General features: G+C 43.8%; 3 protein-coding genes across 3 annotated transcripts; 1 reads left to right on the top strand and 2 right to left on the bottom strand.

The window, feature by feature from the left end:
- The first annotated feature begins 1,160 nt into the window (after positions 1–1,160).
- Positions 1,161–6,046, top strand: LOC102708883 (sugar transporter ERD6-like 16). Its single transcript, XM_006651342.3, has 18 exons — positions 1,161–1,304; positions 1,452–1,514; positions 1,772–1,861; positions 1,943–2,002; positions 2,089–2,154; positions 2,455–2,520; positions 2,603–2,678; positions 2,746–2,810; positions 3,250–3,342; positions 3,422–3,502; positions 3,627–3,711; positions 3,794–3,837; positions 3,917–3,979; positions 4,064–4,123; positions 4,969–5,022; positions 5,225–5,284; positions 5,390–5,504; positions 5,647–6,046. Exons 1-18 carry the CDS (start codon positions 1,161–1,163, stop codon positions 5,757–5,759), a joined length of 1,398 nt encoding a protein of 465 aa, XP_006651405.3. The 3' UTR covers positions 5,760–6,046.
- Positions 6,047–6,206: 160 nt separating this feature from the next.
- Positions 6,207–9,034, bottom strand: LOC102708605. Its single transcript, XM_006651341.3, has 5 exons — positions 8,514–9,034; positions 8,288–8,366; positions 8,107–8,200; positions 7,886–8,024; positions 6,207–6,694 (listed from the first exon to the last, which is right to left on the bottom strand). The coding sequence occupies exons 1-4, from the start codon at positions 8,979–8,981 to the stop codon at positions 7,892–7,894; spliced, it is 774 nt and encodes a 257-aa protein (XP_006651404.1). The 5' UTR covers positions 8,982–9,034; the 3' UTR covers positions 6,207–6,694; positions 7,886–7,891.
- A 1,707-nt stretch (positions 9,035–10,741) lies between these two features.
- Positions 10,742–15,841, bottom strand: LOC102708323 (eudesmanediol synthase-like). The gene is made up of 5 exons (XM_040522018.1): positions 15,335–15,841; positions 12,544–12,916; positions 12,215–12,433; positions 11,988–12,123; positions 10,742–11,635 (listed from the first exon to the last, which is right to left on the bottom strand). The coding sequence occupies exons 1-5, from the start codon at positions 15,741–15,743 to the stop codon at positions 11,081–11,083; spliced, it is 1,692 nt and encodes a 563-aa protein (XP_040377952.1). The 5' UTR covers positions 15,744–15,841; the 3' UTR covers positions 10,742–11,080.
- Between the last annotated feature and the right edge of the window lie 1,904 nt (positions 15,842–17,745).

Raw genomic sequence — 17,745 nt, 5'->3', positions numbered from 1 at the left:
ATTATATATACATATATATATATTGTAGCATTCATATAAATCTATATAAATGCCCTTCAGTTAGGGAAAATCTTTGGAAGAGAGTTCACGTCGACGCGTACGGTTATACATTTGAAGTATTAAACGTAGTCTAATTACAAAATAAATTTTAGATTTCGCTGGAAACCCTAAGACGAATCTGTTGAGTCTAATTAATCTATCATTAACATATATTGGTTACTGTAGCACTTATGGCTAATCATACACTAATTAGACTCAAAATTCGTCTCATGATTTCCTCTATAAATTTATAAGGTAAAGTGCACCAGCGTTCTCTAAACTTGTGTGCATGTATCATCTAGGTCATTGAACTCTCAAAATGCATTTTTAGGTCCTCGAACTTATCCGGAGGTGTCATATAGGTCCAAACGAGCTCTGATCCTCTCCATCCACTAACATGGCATGCCACGGTAGCGTCTACGAGAAGGGAGAGAAAAAATAAGGAGGAGAGAGATACTGACATGTGGGACCCACATGGCTCCACCAATACGTAGGCGCCATCGTGGCATGCTACGGCAGCGGATAGAGTGAGTCGGAGCCCGTTTGGACCTATATGACACCCCCGGACAAGTTCGAGGACCTAAAAATGCATTTTGAGAGTTCGGGGACCTAGATGACACATGCACACAAGTTTAGGGACCGCTGGTGCCCTTCACTCAATTTATAATTAGTTTTAATGTCTATGTATATTTAATGCTTTGTTTAAGTGTCTGAAGATTGGATGTGATGTTTTTTTAAAGTAAACATGCCTAAGTATTATGCCGGAAAGGATGGAAAATATTATAGTTTATTTAATTCTTGTAAAATGCTGAGGCTTGGCGGCGCACACAGGTGGGTCCCCTTGCCAACCGAAGAAAGACCATAAAATGCAAGCAGATTAGGCACCGAGAAAAAAACAAACAAACATGTGAACCAGGGGGCTCGATCACTCCGCTCCGGCGATGGCTGCCGCCTTTCCTCTCTCGCCGCTCGTCGGCCGCTCCGTCGCCGCCTACTACTCCCACACCTCCCCCCTCGCTTTCTACCGCCGCCGCGGCGCGCGCCGGGGGCGGTGTGCCGCGCCCGCGCCCGCGGCACGGCCGCGGCGCCGTGATGCTGGGCCCTGCGCGCGCGCGCCGCGAATGGCCGCTGCTCGGGGTGCCGGTGCCAGTGCCACGGCGGCGGCCCAGGGACAGGCGGAGGCGGAGGCGGAGGGGGGCTCCCTGTGGATGGTTTTCCTCTCCACCGCGGTGGCCGTGTGCGGGTCCTTCGTGTTCGGCACCTGCGTAGGCATCCCCGCTCTCCTATCCTCTCCGTGTCGCTTGCTCCCGCGTTGGAAGTTTGCTAGATCGCGAGAAGCACAAGCCGTGCAGCGCAGTTACTTGCTTAACTTCATTCGTATGCGTGTGCTTTGATGGAGTGTACAAATGCAGGTGGGATATTCGGCGCCAGCACAATCTGGGATTGTGAACGATTTTGGGCTCTCCAATTCCGAGGTTGGTCGGCCACGAAATCATCCCTCTTTTGCTTGAGCATGAACATGTTATTTTTCACTTTCGTGATCCAAGGTCGTAGCACTGATCTTTGTCCCGTGAGTCTCAGCATTGCAAAAATGTCCTTTACCTAATCCTTTTGCATTACCAATTGAGAGCGTTTGGATACGCATCTAAGTTCAGGTTAATTTGTTTGATAATTCTCGGTGGTCTCCGTTATTTCCAGAGTTAAATCATTTCAACTCATGATAACCTTGTAGTACGGCGTATTTGGGTCTGTGTTGACAATTGGAGCAATGATGGGCGCTCTGACTAGCGGTCGCCTTGCAGACACTCTTGGGCGCAAAGTGGTGAGGTACCTGAATTGATGGTAATTTGATAACTTGCTTAAGTTGTTCCCGTTGATATGTATTCTGTTGCATTTGCCGCAGACAATGCGGTTGGCAGCAATCATTGGCATTGTTGGTTGGTTTACCATATATTTTGCCAAGGTATGTTCCTCTGTGAACTATTTCTCTTCTCTAGCTCTCATTTGTGGTTTTAAGAGCTTGAAATTTTTGCCTCGAATGATATGTAGGGTGCTACAATGCTCTATCTTGGAAGAATCTTGCTCGGGTATTGTACCGGAGTTCTTTCCTATGTGGTGGGCATCTCTAATTTCTCAATCCACATCTGACTATTCATACTTTAAAAGGTAGAGTTCATTGTACTAGTGTAATGTGTCAATACTTGTGTAGTACCATGTAAGTGTTAGAGTTTCTCTTTTTGTAGGGTCTAATCTCATAATCCGTATATATCCTTTTGGCTGAGTAATACAATTCTAGACAGTATCAGTTTTGCTCACATATACATCTTATGTAGCAACGTATCTTGTGTCTTGATCAACATAGCATATTAGCATTACATACTTACAGTGCACCAACATTACCATGGAATGACACAGGTGCCTGTGTTCATATCTGAAATAGCACCGAAGGATCTTCGAGGAGGCCTTGCATCTTCAAATCAGGTTAGAAAACTGGAGCTGGATAACCTATTTATGTTTATTTAATAGTTCTTAAAAGTTAGTATTGGCCCTTCTGTACATGCAGTTGTTCATTTGCTCAGGATGTTCAGCTGCTTACATTATTGGGGCACTTCTTTCATGGCGGTCTTTGGTTCTAGTAGGTAAGATGCATGCACTATGTATCTCAAGATATGCGCTAAAGGAAACTAATGCAGTATTTTTATCCAGGCTTAGTGCCTTGTGCGTTCCTCCTTGTTGGGCTTCTCTTCATTCCAGAGTCTCCTAGGTGGCTGGTAAGATAGTACCTGTAGGTATAGCTTGTAATATGGATGTTAGAAAACATTAATTGTACCAAGTTAAATTTTTATAACTAACTGACTATTAGTCTTAGTTTTGAACTTGTAGGAAGAAAACACTATTTCCTGTCCATGGATTCCATCTGACAGCCACTCAGGCAAGTAGACAGATGGAATTTCTCCTTCCGTTTGTTTTACAGGATACACAAATTCCAAATGCTGCAATCTTGTAGTTGCTGTAGACCAGTGTACCTTCCTATTAAAATATTTTCTTAGAAGAATATGCAAAAGGAGAACAGGTCATGACTTAGGTTGACTTACAAATATATTAATAGTCCAATTTGAAACGTAGCATAGTTGGTGAAGAATTAAACACTGACATAAATTATCACAATGCACTTCTCCAATTGAAGTTCATTGTTTAATAACATGACAGGCCAATACAGGGAGAGTGAAAGAATTTCAAGCTTCATTGCAAAAGCTTAGAGGGGAGAATGCTGACATATCTGAAGAGGCTACTGATATTAGAGTTAGCTCCTTTCCGAAATTGATCCTTTGTAATAAAAATAATTTGCAGAGAATATATTTATAACAAATGTTCTATGCAGGAATATATTGAATCACTTCGTAGCTTACCTAAGGCCAGGGTTCAAGATTTGTTTCAGAGCAAAAATATGTATGCAGTCATTGTAAGAAGTTTCCACAGTTAAAAGTCCTTGCACATTACTCTAAAAGAAGATCTGAACTTTGATGATGTGAAATGTATAATGTTGTCTTTCAGAATTAACATAATCATCAAACTATGATGCTTAGGTGGGTGTTGGACTGATGGTCTTCCAGCAGCTGGGAGGAATAAATGCCTTGGGATTTTATACAAGCTATATCTTTTCGTCTGCAGGTATTCAGATGCCTAATAATTATTCTGACTCTTTCCTGTGATTAGAGGAACTTTCTATAATTTGTTCTTTCCCAAACTTCAGGGTTTTCTGGAAAGCTTGGGACCACCTTGATTGGAATTTTTCAGGTCAACAATAAGTCATTTCTGTCCATTGAAGTAAATGGCTATAAGACTAACATTCTCCCTATAAATGTTATTGTTTCAGATTCCAATCACCTTCTTTGGAGCCCTTCTGATGGATAGGAGTGGAAGAAGAGCACTTCTATTGGTACGAACAATCCAAAACCTGTGGTGAACGCTCAAAACAAAATAGATCACCATTACTGTATTGTGAGATTCTTCTGTTACTTAGGTCTCTGCATCTGGAACATTTCTTGGCTGCTTTCTGACTGGACTATCATTCTACTTCAAGGTAAGCGTGCTCTTGTTTATTGGAGTTGGTTACTTTCAGTATTCAATCCTGTGCAGAGTTTATATTTAGTGGTGGAGAAACAGTGGCAGGGCATCATTACTTCAGAGTTCAGCCTTTCAGGCACCATTAGAAAATGAAACTGACCAAACAAACAAAGCCGAAGAGTTCGATAAAAGTCATTATTTTTCTAATTTGCAATGTTGTGAAGGTTAATGAATCTATCCATGTTGGGTTAACATGGCTAGCAGAGTTTTTTTTTTCTCTTCCAATTTGATTAATCTAGCTGCCCTTTTCCCTTCTCTCTTTCGCTCCCTTGTACATAACATCTTTTTTTTGTAACTCCTTTTCCCCTTCTAATATATTCCAGCAGATATTCTGCTGTCGTTAACCTAAAATGAAAGAGTGAAGTGCACCATCGATCCCTAAGCTTGTATGCATGTGTCATCTAGGTCTCTGAACCCTCAAAATACATTTTTAGATCCCTGAACTTGTCCGGGAATGCCATATAGATCCAAACAGGCTCCGACCCGCTCCATCCGCTGACGTGGCATGCCACGGTGGCGCCTACGTGTTGGTGGTGCCATGTGGGTCTCACATGTCAGTTTTTCTCTCTCCTCCTTATTCTTTTCTCTCCCTTTTCGTAGGTGCCACCGTGTCATGCCACGTCGGCGGATGGAGCGGGTCGGAGCCCGTTTGGATCTATATGACACTCCCGGACAAGTTCAGGGACCCAAAAATATATTTTGAGAGTTCAGGGACCTAGATGACACATGCATACAAATTTAGAGACCGCTGGTACACTTCACTCAAAATGAAATTTGATTACTCTTTTCATTGTCTTACAGTTACAAGGACTGTACACACACCTGGTCCCAACACTGGCTCTTTATGGCATATTGGTAAGGAAGTTACAGACCCATTCCTACAGTTTTGTGTAATTCAGTACTTCTGATGTAAAATCATTATTTCACAACCATCAGCCAGTTCTCAAATAAGTTTCTTGAAACTATGCTGATTGGGATCAATCCTATAAAATTTATATGACATGATAATTACATCTTTGAATTTTTGAAATGTTATGCTCTTTGCTTCCTACAATAGGTGTATTATGCTGCATACTCAGTTGGAATGGGACCTGTTCCTTGGGTTATCATGTCTGAGGTAGGAAAAGGAACATGAGGACGTTAATTTTGTATGTATTATGCTCCCGAATTCTTGGAGGCCCATTAGGTACTCATGTTCCTGACCCTTTATTTATTTCTGCAGATATTCTCAATTGAAATAAAAGCAATAGCCGGCAGCTTGGTAACCCTGGTCAGCTGGATTGGTTCCTTCGCAATTTCCTACTCATTCAACTTCCTCATGGATTGGAACTCTGCAGGTAAGCATTTTCAGCCCTTACAGCATACATCACCAGTATATAACAAAGCAGTCGAACTTAGCTACATAAGAGATGAGCGTTCTGTTCATCTCCACTTGCCGTTATGAGCTGATTGTGGGGATGTTTTCCTTTGTGTGCGCAGGCACCTTCTTCCTGTTCTCTGCCGCGAGCTTGGTTACTGTGTTGTTCGTGGCAAGGTTAGTGCCTGAAACAAAAGGGAAGACACTCGAAGAGATCCAAGAGTCGCTGACATGACAGATCAAGACATTGAGCTTAGTGATTTGGCAAAAAATAAAGACATTGAGCTTACTAAATCCTATTTAGTAACGGTCGCTATCCTCTCGAACTATTTGTAAATCCTATTTAGTAATCGTCGCTATCCTCTCGAATTATTTGTAAAGCCTAAAGATATGATCTTGCCACTTGTAAACTCGTGTGTTTATGCAGAACCCTACGTCGTTTCTGTAGTGCATCAGTGCCTCTCGATATTATGTACCAACAGTTCAACCCACTTCTGTTTTCTGTTGGCTTTTCCTTTATTTTATCTGCTTTTCAGTGCATGTTATGCACTTAAGCTTGAGATATGAGCTTTTATCAGAATAGAGGCAGAGCACGAACCATCCTTTTATGCTTGCTAGTGCGTAAGGGAGCCTTTTGATCTTTCAACTAGAACAATACTAACGGGGGAGCATAGTACGAGTGTAAACATCCATCTGTATCTCCATTCTCCAACAGCAATGTTTCATATGAGGAATACAAAAGGAGAATACGTGCTGCCTCGCACAGAATCAAATCGTTAGTGAGATTAGATTCGGATTTGGTAATTCAGAATCAAATCTGAGTCAGATGAAGGCTTTCACAACAAACTAACTACAGTCATATGCTTCAGCAAACAATCGTCAACAAAGAAAGAAAAACACCGCCAACCCTCACCCATAGGCTTCTAAACATGAGCATATCAGACAGCACTCTTAGCTTGAAAGTGTAAATGCAAACTTGAGCATATCAGACAAGCCTTCTTAGCTTGAAAGTGTAAATGCACTTCCTCCGAACTGCGGTGGCAACATCTCAGGTAAACTCCGCTGAATACCACACACTGTATTCCGTGTTTAACCATTTGAGGCACTGGTGTTGTGATGCTACCAGTAACCATAAATATGTGGACCTTTACAATAAAGCATTGGTTTTACCTGAAACAGAAACCTATATATATCAGCAAGCATGTCATGTAAGGGCTTAACATGGTACGAGATCTGATCAGTGATCACTGTAATGTTTGGCATTGTAGGGCACTATGGTAATTGCATTTGGTGGAGCCGTTTTCACACAAGTTAGTGTATGGCAGTTGAGCTATCATCGTACCACCATGTTCAAAATAACAGTAGATATTGGATCTATATATTTAAGAAAAACAACATGCAAATGAAAGATAGAAGGTTTGTTATTGGATAACAGGATTTACCAAACTACAATCTAAATGGGTAAACAGAGTACTAGATTTTTCAGTTGCTTCAGAATAGGCAACACTTCCCTTAAGTCAATAAAGATTAAAGCCCCTGACCCCTGCCCAAGAAAGGAAGAAATAAAGGAAGGAATTAAAGAAAAGAGGAAAAGTTTGGGAAATCAGAAAACCGGTTGAGATGCCTCAGGAGTCAGGATTAATAATCATAGAAAACACAAACCAATTCATTGACTCATCTATACTCTTAAAATTTTAATTTAAAATAAGATAGTGGTGGCAGTAAGTGAATCTGCCACACAACCAACTCCCTATATATTTTGCAAATTACACCTTGAACCTCTTAATATTAAGAAAAACAATCCAATCTGAATGGATATACTATTATTTGTTTAAGCAACATTGTAATATATTTTCTTTATCCATAGTAAAGCATGGGGATTCAACTAGTGTTCTTTTATGCATGCAATGCACAACCTGTTTGGTTTACTATTTTTTACAGCCATTAACGAAAATTCTAATATCAACCAATCAAAATAACCTATAGAACAACTTATGCCGAAATGTAAGAACCTAAAGAAAGTAGCCTCACCAGCAAATCAGTAAAAAAATGTAATTTCAATCTTATTCTTTCATCTAACAAGGAGCTGAACTCCTTGTTGTAATGGAGCTTTCTGATCAGAAGATACCCACAATTCTATGATGAATGCTTAGCAATACTCACTTTAGTCTTTAAGTGCTATCTGATTACAAGTTACTAATTATTTAGGGTTAATTATTTTATGTCTCAGTGAAAGACTGACAACATTTCAGACGGACAGGGTGAATTAGACTGGCAATGTTTTGAGTTCAGATAATAGTGCTGTTCATCGGCCATGGCAGGATTGGTCTTACAAATGCACAAACTATTGCAAGTTCTTACCAGGAGCTATGTATCCAACAATTTATTCTGATTCATAATAGCTTCATGCTTCTTACTTTCTTCCCTTATGACACGTTTAAAGTTAGTTAGCTCCGCAGAATCATCACCATACACCATCTTGATGGTATCCACACAAGCACTGCAAACAAGAAAAATGCAAACCAAATCACCATCCTGATGAGCTAATCTGCAGATACATGAAACATGAAAGAATAGCAAACCTGCAAGCTTCCCTGTCGAACGTGCTGGGTCTGCTTGGAACACCAAAGTACTCCTCGAAAACCTTTGGTTCCACCCTGCAGAAGATAGGCCGCTCTACAATCGCGACAGACCAACCGGAACCGAGTCATGCGAAATGTTCCACAAAAGGGTAGTAGAGGAATCCCCTGAGTTTGTGACTACCTTCATAGATGTTGCAGGTGCGTGTGGACTTATCGTAGTTGGTGCACCATCCATCGGTGCCGATCATACTCTTGTACAGCTGACATGAAGCATCATCATCATGAATTGATCAACATTGGTTGCTTGCATCACTCATTCAAGCGTTCTTCAATTGTTTGCATAGTTTACAGTACAAAATGGTGGTGGTGATATGAAATTAACCAAAAATTTTGCGTCTTTGGAGTACCTTGAGGTCTTCGGGGTGCTCGGCGAAGATCTCCTCGGGGGCGGGGAAGTCGGGGCCCTTGTCCAGCTTGCAGCACGCGCCGCACCCTGCCGCGCACTTCCACTTCACCACGCGCTTCGGCTTCTCCTGCTGCTGCTGCGGCGGCTTCTTCCTCCTCTCACCCACCTGCCTCTGCGGCCCTTGAGATGCCGCCTCCTCCGCAGGGCGACCCGTCGTCCTCGCGTCTGGCTTCGAGTTCTTGCTGCCCGGGGTCTCGCCGTTCCGCAGCTGGGGCCGCGGCGGCGGCGGGGGCGGGAGTTGGGGCTTGGCCTCGCCCCGCCGCCCGCCCTTCTTCCTCCTCCCACCCGCAGACGAGGAGAGACCAACGATGGAGTTCAGGCGGGTGGGTCTACTCCTGACGCCGCCGGCGGCTGCGGCCATCATTGACGCCGCCGGCGATGCCCCGGCGGCTCGCAGCAGCAGCAGCATCCTCGTCGTCTCCTCCGCCGGGATTGCTCCTCCCTTCAACCTCGCTTATCCCCTCCTCCGCTCCAATGGCTGATTCTTCAAAGCCCAATATATGGCCCAATTTGGGCCCAACACAGGAGTATGCGGTCATTTGCCGCCTCAGCTATTGGGCGAGTCCGATTTACATCCCTCATCGGCAAAACCACGTATTGATACATCCCTCGTCTGTTTGTGGAAAATATTGGATGTGAGAGAAATCTATGATCTGTTGTATATTGCATTAGTCCTCACGGGTCTATTTATAGCGTACATAGGAGATAGAAACTTCGAGTACAAGATAAATATTCTATCGTATTTTTCTAGAATTTTATCTTTATCTCTAGAGTTTTTATTAGACTATGTTATCTCTAACCGTATGCATCTGTAACACTGTTTATACCGGTGCAAATGAAGTCTGTAAGCAGTATTGAGTCCGATTTTTGCTGACATGGTGTTAGAGTTGACATTAGAAGCAAAATTTAAACATTAAGAACTAAAATAAAATATGCGAGACTCATATGTCAGTCAAACGAAAAGATAAAATTATTGGTCCCACCCTTCGCCTCATCATTTCCCTCATTTCTCTCCCTTCACCATCTTTACTTTCGCGCGAAATGGTAAGGTGGAGGGGTGGGACCCACTGACATGTAGGCGCTATGATTTTTTTATATTTTTTGTGACTGACATATGCCCCTAAATATCTTTTTTTAATTTTTAATTTTTGCTTCTAATGCTACATCAGTACCACATGAGACAATTGTCGAGTCAAACTAGCCATGTCAGCGTTATGTTAGCAAAAATCAAACTCAATATTATCTTAGAACATATTGAAGTCCCTAAGTTGTCACCTAGATGAGGGTGAATAGACGTTCCTCTTTTCCATCCGGAGGCAAGGTGAAGCATTAACAAACTTCCCGGTCAATCCACAATGAGTTGGATGCTGCCAAATGACGCCTAACCGTCTAGGAGAAGAATCTCCAATTGAAATAAGCTCCAAGCGTCATACCGTATGCATGCATGAACTCTCGAAGATCACTCAAGAACTCATCAACTAAAAGTTCAACCATAAACTCTAGATCGTCACTAGAATCACACTAGATGATCATGTAACTAATTAGGGAGATCAAATAAATCCTAAAACAACCCTAGATAAGCTCTAGTTCAAAGTAAGTGGCCAACCAATGGCCAGGGGTAGGTGGATTTCTATAGATGATGCCATACATCATGCAGCCATTGAGAAAGTTGCTGAGCCAGACTGTCCGGCCAGCCTGACCGGACTATTCGACCAAGACCCTCTCGAAACCTGACACTAATGACCCATTTTCTGATCTTGAGTTCATGAAGGGATGCATGAGAGGTGTTTACAACCCCTCTTAATACATTATACATATGACTCAAACATAAAAATGGTTTTATTCACCATCAACATGAGTTTTTAAGGTGTTTAATCATTTGATCCTGCAAACCACCTTAGACTTCAAGCGCTTTTCTCTCTGCATCACAATTTAATTAGCTCACAAGAGCTTTAATAGCATTATCATTAATCATCCAAAACCTGATAGTGGTTTAATTAGCTCTCAAGAGATTTAATGTACTCAGGATCATCTCTAATAGTGGTTTTTACCAACAATTCGAGATACATTGGTTGAGATGATTCGCCTGTTGGCAGGAACCAAATGGCACCCAACACTGTAGCTCATCCGGCAAACCAGGGAAGAACCGAAGAACGAAAGAAAGAGACATTTTGCGACAGTTTTTAGGGGTTTTCTTTCTTGGGAACTAAAGTGAAAAACATACAAGATGCAGGTTACTTACTGCTACTTATATACTGCATCTACCAACTTACAAGAGCATGAGATTTAGAACGTGCCATCCCACGCTCCAATTTTTCCAGTTCCACAACTACACGCATGCCATGCACGCTTGGACTAACAACATCATATAAATTATTCCACTGTCCCAAAATATAGCCACATAGTACACGACTGGACAGCACATATACTACGAATCTAAATACCAAGAAAACAGTGGTACCTGCTAGTATGGTTTTTTTAAGGATGGTAAAATTGCTCTAGTATATATCATTGTGTATAGACAATGGCGGGTTTGAGGAAGAGGCTGCTGATGAGGCCCTTGAGGCCGTCACCAAAGGTGTAGACATCGCCGCCGCCGAGGTATATCACCTCCAGCATCTTGGTCAGGTTCACGATCAGCCGCGCCGCCGGCAGCAGCGAGGGGTCCATCTCCAGGAACGCCCGGTTGATCGTCCTCCACGCGCGCTCCGCCAGCGCGGCCACCGCCGCGACGGCCGCCTCCCCGTCCATGCCGTGCTCCGCCATGTAGCACTCCACCGTGCTAGGCACGTCCTTCTTGCTCTTCCTCACCACGTGGGAGGCGATGTCGTTGAGGAAGCGGGCCACCTCGCCGCTAGCGCTGATCATGTCGGGGACGGCGGCCGCCCACTCGAACGCCTCCGCCGTTGCCACGCCGTCGTCGCCGACGCCCATCAGCATTGCTGGGGCCAGCAACGGGTAGCTCGACATGGATGACACCTCTAGCTGCTCAGCGAAGCTCGGTGCGTAGTTTTCGTTCGACCATTTGGCCTCACGGAGGTAATATTCAGACGACAGCTTGAACTGTACATATGGACATGAAATGACAAATTAAGCCCACTACATGAGATTAATTCTGCATATTTTTCTTAGGATTAATTGCACTACATATAGCCCAGTCTCATCTCATGGCATAGTTACCAAGACGGTAAACTAGGTAACTGAGCCAGATGAGTTTCATCGGGATGAAACTCTTCTCTCATCTCATGAAACTTCCTCATTTAATTAATGACCCAAGCAAGTCAGCAATTTTACTGATGTGACACCCTATTTAATGTGCATGACACCCCATAAAATATGTATTGAGACTAACCTTATAGCGCACCAAATTGTACATGTGTTAGCAATACATGTCTCAAATGCGACTTTTACTTACTGCATTTCTGGTGTAAGATATGCGGTACTTCTCGTGTGGTTCCAGGCTATCCTCCAACTCGTTAAAGTTGTTCAGCAGCTTGATGTAAAACACGCGCAAGTATTTTGGTAGAATAGAAACCGCACTCTCATCCCATCTGCAGGAAGATCAATTAGTATGTGAGGTGGATCATTAGGTCACGGACTAATAAATATTAATGTGAGATCACAGCAAGCCATTAGTGTGACCTCTGTATAGCTTCATTGAGCTTAAAACACTCATCCAGGGTGGCATGGACATCGTACGTATCATCCATCAGTGACAGTAATCCAAAAAACTTTGCAAACATGATCCTGGCACGAGAGTAGTCCTCCTCGTGGAACACACCGCAGATCCATAAGTACGACTCCACTAGACGATCTCGAGCATAGCTCAGCTTCACGCTGTCGTAGAGTTCTCTCCACCACCTACGAGATATATATTACCAGTGAAGCGCAGACTACACCTCAACAATGGCGAACAAAGTGACAAAAATGGAGCTGAAGCACGAAACTGAACTACTATATATCATGCTCACATGGAAAGGGTCTTGAGCTCCTTGAGGTGGAGAGACCTAGCAAGATCGAAGTCCAGCCTCGCGAGCTCAAGCAACATGCTGTTGTGTTCGTCTTCCTTCTCATATTCAGCAAGATAATTCATGGTCTCATGTCTCCTTGGGAACCTTGGGAGAGGGATGTCAAGGGCGCGAGAGACTTGCTTCGCCATTGGTGGTGTAAGCTCATCTTTCATGGCCTCGAGGTGACGCCTGGCAAAGGCGATGGCATAGTTTAGGCTGGCCTCGTTAGGTGTTGCAGTGTGAGCAGCGTTGTACAGGCTCAGCAAGCCCCTCGAGTCATTACGTAGGCTTGGGCTGAAATCACCTGACCCCTCTCTGAACTTGTCGAACACATCTGTGGACATGGGGTGTGTGAGTTCATCTTTCATGTGTAATGCTAATTTGTTTTTCTTCTTAAATTTTGTGCGCTTTTTAACTAGTTCAAAGGCCTTTAACAAAGTTCATTTTCAGATTCACTCCTTTACTCATCAGGCCACCGTCGTCTCGGTTTTGCTTTTGCCCGTTACCCCTGCCACCCGAACCCTAGGGCGGCAGGGACAACCAAATCCTCCCTGCCGCCGCCCCTCCCATCCTCTCCCCCCTCGCCACTACCCGAGTGGCCGTCGGCAAGCCGGCCGACCGCAATGACGGCGGCGGCGAGGCTCTCTACCTCCTCCACAGGCGCCCGGCAGGGGGAACCAGAGCGTCCGTGGTGGAGGGCGTGCAGCGTAGGTCAGTAGTAGCGAATGGTGGCGCCGACCGGCGGGAGGCTCACAGTGGACGGCAGCGACTGGCGCCAGTGACGCGCGGAGGCTCGCGGAGGCTCGCGGCGGGCGGCGGCGCGCGGCCTCGCGACGACAGGCGGCGGGTCCCAATGGCGCGTGGCCTCATGGTGGCACGCGGTGGCTCGTGGCAGCGGCCAGCGGCTCACGGCGGAGGGGGCCGGCGGGGCATGCGGCCGCGCCTGGCAGGGCCCGGAGACGACGTAACGGTGACGTGTGGCGAAGGAGACTAGGACTGCGGTGCTGCCTGGAGGAGCACGGCCAACGCCACCGGAGGCTGTGTAGATCCGCTTCGGTGGAAAATCTGACGACGACGTTGGCCGGGGGCGACCGGGGAGGAAGCCGGCCCAGATCTAGGATGTCGCCCAGCGGCAGGGGGCTGTGGCCGCCTTTCGCCGGCTTTGACGGTGATGGCGCGTGGATGCGGGGTACTGGGACATCGTGAGTGGCTGGCAATGACTGAGTGTGTGCGGGTAATGGTTTAGGGCTGGGTGGAACTCACTGGCGAAAGCCATGGTTAGCCTTAACTGACCTGAAGACGACAACGCCTTAGGTGCCGTTACCTTCCTTGGAGGCGTCGTTTTAGCGTCCGTCCACCACTCTCTTCTTCAGGTGAAAACCTTGTTCTTTTTGGATGAGCGGTGGCGGTATTCACGTTGCGTCCTCCTTGGGGGCACCATTTTAGAAGAAAGTTACCTGTGTGCAGTGTCAGTCTCCTGCCTCCCTTGCGTCATTCGGGTAGCCTCGGTTGTTCGGCGAGGCTCTTGCTACCCAAGCCCCTCCCTATCCCTTAGTGAATGATCAGCTCTCGAGTTTGGTTGCTGTTAGGTGGAGTCGGAGCTATCTTGCTGTTGGGGGTGCAGCCAGGCTTGGCAACGATAACACATTGCAGTTTTCTTCCAAGGGTGCCGGTGCTTACTAGGTCTAGGTTCTGGTGCTTGGTAGTTTGGACCGAGGTCCAAGTTGTGATGCTGATATTGGTTTGGTTTGTTTTGGTTACTTCTTGACATTGATGACATGATAGTCGTGTAGTCGGAGCTGTTGTGTCGCATGGCGACAAACTCAGCAACGATGACATGGGTATCATCAAATCAGAGCCTCGATGTCGCTTGCATCCAAATTAAACCACATCACCTCGCTTTGGGTTCCGCCTTCGTCTTTGGTTGGTGTTGTAGAGTTGTGGTGCAGCTCATGTGCTGTGAGTTGGGTCTACGATCTGCTGCCTAATCTATTAGTTAATTATGACCTCCAGTCATGAGTTTTTTTTTGTACCTATCTAAGGTCTTTACTCCGGCCTTCTTAACGAAATCAATTGGCAGTGTTCGGTCGGTTTTTCAAAAAAAATTCATTTTCAGAAGGAACCGGCTAATCTGGTATATTTTTTAGATAATATATAGAATTAACTCTAACCTTTACTTTCAAATAAGTATACAAAATTATTACATAGCATACAACACAAATGACGGTGTGAGCGTGATTAGAAACAACAAAATTATTAATATTACTACCTTAAAGACAGATATATTTGCTAGGTATTATATCATCACTTAATATTTAATTTAAATATCTTTCATGTAAAGAAGACACAATGTAATTTGTTTTTAAACTCATTAAAATTTAGGCTTCAAATTACATATTATTTGAAAATCACGCAGTTGTTTTATTCATTTGATATATAGACTTTCATTTATTATAAGAAGATAGATAGTCATATTGGATACCAAACATATTTGTATAAAGTAGCTTTCATAAAATTGAGCTTCACAGAGTTTAAATTTTGTGTTAATATTAGATAATATAAAAAAATAGTTAATTAAAATTATTCTGGCAATTTGTGAACTTGATCTTGAAGTAGATATGAAATTAGTGTATCAATTTGTCGTTACAATGTTACTGAAATTAGTGTATAACCTTGGCCTTGCAAGTTCTGAAATTGACTATTATTTGTGATTAATTGAAAGGAGAAAGAGTAACAAGTGTGTTTGCATTACCAGCAGACACCCGTAGCCCATGCTGCCTGAGCAGACGAAACCGAAGGGCAACAGTGTGCAGGTCGTCTCTGTCGGAGGCCACCTCGCGACAGAGACGCCCCATCGCCGCGCCGATCTCCTGGCGGAAGTGGCCGTCCAAGCCGAGGCGTTCGAGCGTGTCCACCAACATCGCCGCCGCCGACGAGTCGTCGTTGGCATCGCCGGCGACGTCCAACATCGTGCGGCGCACCTCCCCGGTGAGCGTCTCTGCCCGCGCCCTCATCCACTCCTCCGTTCTTGCCTGTGAGAGGGGAGCGGTGTATGTGATGAAGTAGTCCCTCCACATGGAGGGGTCGAAGGGGACGTCGTCGCCGCCACTGCCATTGACATCCTCCGGTTGCTTCACTGCAGCCTTCATGCCCGTCGCCATGTATCTACAAGGTCTGTGCTGCAGCTACAAGGAGGTATATAACCGTAACACGTATTTGTGTCTGCACGAGCAACTGTACCGCCAATTGGTTTGTAGAAGAGCCGTAGCTAGACTGCTTATTATAGGCCTCAAACCTAGCCTTACAGAGAAAACGAGTAAATAATGCTAACCTATCGGAATGAAAAATTAAATAATGATAACCAATCGGAATGAAAAATTAAATAATGAAAACCTAACAAATACCAATGATAAACACTTAACTCTAAGAAATGCTATCGACGAAGATGAGTTCTACAAAATATCATCATATAAACGAATTTATGTAAGAAATGTCATCGCCGTTAGGGTTCCGTCTCGTTAAATGCTATAGTATAAATAGTGTATTTAATGCGGTAGAAGTGGACGGAACCCTAACGACGATGATATTTCCCAGACAAATGCATTTGTACGATGGTATTTCTTATAACTCGGACTCATCAATGATACTTTTTGGAATTAGATGTTTGTCAATAGCATTTTTTTAGATTTCCTCTTATTTATAGGCCACAAAACTAGCCTTCTACAGGAAACAATTAAATAGTTATAACAAATAAAAATGAAAAATGCTATTGGAGTTGTTTATTTATAGGCCAAAAAGCTAGCCTTCTATAGAAAACGATTAAATAATGATAACATATAAGAATGGGAAATGCTAGCGGGGTGAGTCTAATACACGCTCATTTGCTATGACATCCTTCACACACAATTACCTTATCCATTAGATCAAGATAGATTCATCTCTTCTCATTTCTCATCTCTATCGATCATCTTCTCTTATCTATTCCACGTCCTAAGCAATAGAGAGAGACATTCCACTTTTCATTGTTCTCCTCCTCTCGTTCCTCTATCCTTTTACCTCCTCCTTGGCTTCTCATAACTATCTTGCTCCAACCTCTACTCCTCATCAACACCTCTGGCTCTGCCACATGTACTACCTAGGAGTCTACCACATTAGTGGTCACCTCTTTTTCCTTCTCTTAGGTAGACCCGGAGGTTTAGTTATATGCACCTTCCTGGTCTTATATCTTTGCAATTATGAGTCTTTGTTCTCTAGTCAGAAGTTTATGATTTAGAGTGTAGCATTCGAGTGATTTAGAGTAGAATCTTTCATATGTTTTCTTCAAAAGTTCATGATAATGAGTGGAATATTTTGCCACCGAATTGAACATGGACATCTCCACTTATCCAGCGGTCCAGCCTACATGCTCGCCTAAAAGAATCCCAAAGCGTGTTTAGGTGCGTAAAAAGGGAATGGATAATTCATATGTGCATTCGTGGATTAGCCACTCTAATGCTAAAATGGTTGATAAAAAAGTTTCCTAAGCAATGTTAACATACATTTATGTTTTGAAATTATACTTTTGAAAACATGGCACAAATAATCCATCCATATTCCAATAATCTATTTAGAATGTGCCCTTACTTTTAATAAAAAACTATATACATAAATAACTTATGTAGGATCATTTTCCACGTTATAGACAAACTAAAATGACCCCATCATAAAGATTTGTAGATGTATGATCAAAAAACCAAAACTGCAAACAATATCATTTATTATATTTGAAAGGAAAACATGAAGCTCTGGTATCCATTAGAGGTGAATTAGGTAAGTTTGAAGAATTAGCCAAGCACAAAGGCACTGCCACAAAGCATAAGTCAATTAGTAAGATAAACATATGGCCAAAAAGAAGAAAATTATGTTGCTCGCATGTAGAGACGTCAATGGGCCCCTGATCCCTGAATCCCCATGGGAATTCTCCAATGAAGGGAGGTAGATGAGGTTCATTTCTTCCCCATGGGGAACCAAATGGTAGAGAATATAGCCACGTCGGGTTTGCTGGGGACGGGGATGCTTCTCCATCCCTGTCCCTATTCCTCACATCCCCGCTCTAATTACACACATTCTCAATCTACCTATCAAGGTCATAGTATATATGTCTATCCCGTAACCCTAGCCCTA

The sequence above is a fragment of the Oryza brachyantha genome, chromosome 3, assembly GCF_000231095.2.
Source record: "Oryza brachyantha chromosome 3, ObraRS2, whole genome shotgun sequence".
Classification (NCBI taxonomy): domain Eukaryota; kingdom Viridiplantae; phylum Streptophyta; class Magnoliopsida; order Poales; family Poaceae; genus Oryza; species Oryza brachyantha.
The sequence above is the reverse complement of the archived record's forward strand: the minus strand, read 5'-3'. Positions and strand labels throughout refer to the sequence as shown.

Excerpts from the sequence above, each read along its gene's own strand:
- LOC102708883 (XM_006651342.3), top strand. The coding sequence starts at position 1,161 with ATGGCCGCTGCTCGGGGTGCCGGTGCCAGTGCCACGGCGGCGGCCCAG. Across the intron at positions 2,521-2,602 it reads GCCTTGCATCTTCAAATCAG|TTGTTCATTTGCTCAGGATG; the intron begins GTTAGAAAACTG and ends CTGTACATGCAG. Across the intron at positions 4,124-4,968 it reads GACTATCATTCTACTTCAAG|TTACAAGGACTGTACACACA; the intron begins GTAAGCGTGCTC and ends ATTGTCTTACAG.
- LOC102708605 (XM_006651341.3), bottom strand. The coding sequence starts at position 8,981 with ATGCTGCTGCTGCTGCGAGCCGCCGGGGCATCGCCGGCGGCGTCAATG. Across the intron at positions 8,367-8,513 it reads AGCACCCCGAAGACCTCAAG|CTGTACAAGAGTATGATCGG; the intron begins GTACTCCAAAGA and ends GCTTCATGTCAG. Across the intron at positions 8,201-8,287 it reads CACCTGCAACATCTATGAAG|AGCGGCCTATCTTCTGCAGG; the intron begins GTAGTCACAAAC and ends TCGCGATTGTAG.
- LOC102708323 (XM_040522018.1), bottom strand. The coding sequence starts at position 15,743 with ATGGCGACGGGCATGAAGGCTGCAGTGAAGCAACCGGAGGATGTCAAT. Across the intron at positions 12,917-15,334 it reads TGGGCTACGGGTGTCTGCTG|ATGTGTTCGACAAGTTCAGA; the intron begins GTAATGCAAACA and ends CCATGTCCACAG. Across the intron at positions 11,636-11,987 it reads TATCTTACACCAGAAATGCA|TTCAAGCTGTCGTCTGAATA; the intron begins GTAAGTAAAAGT and ends CCATATGTACAG.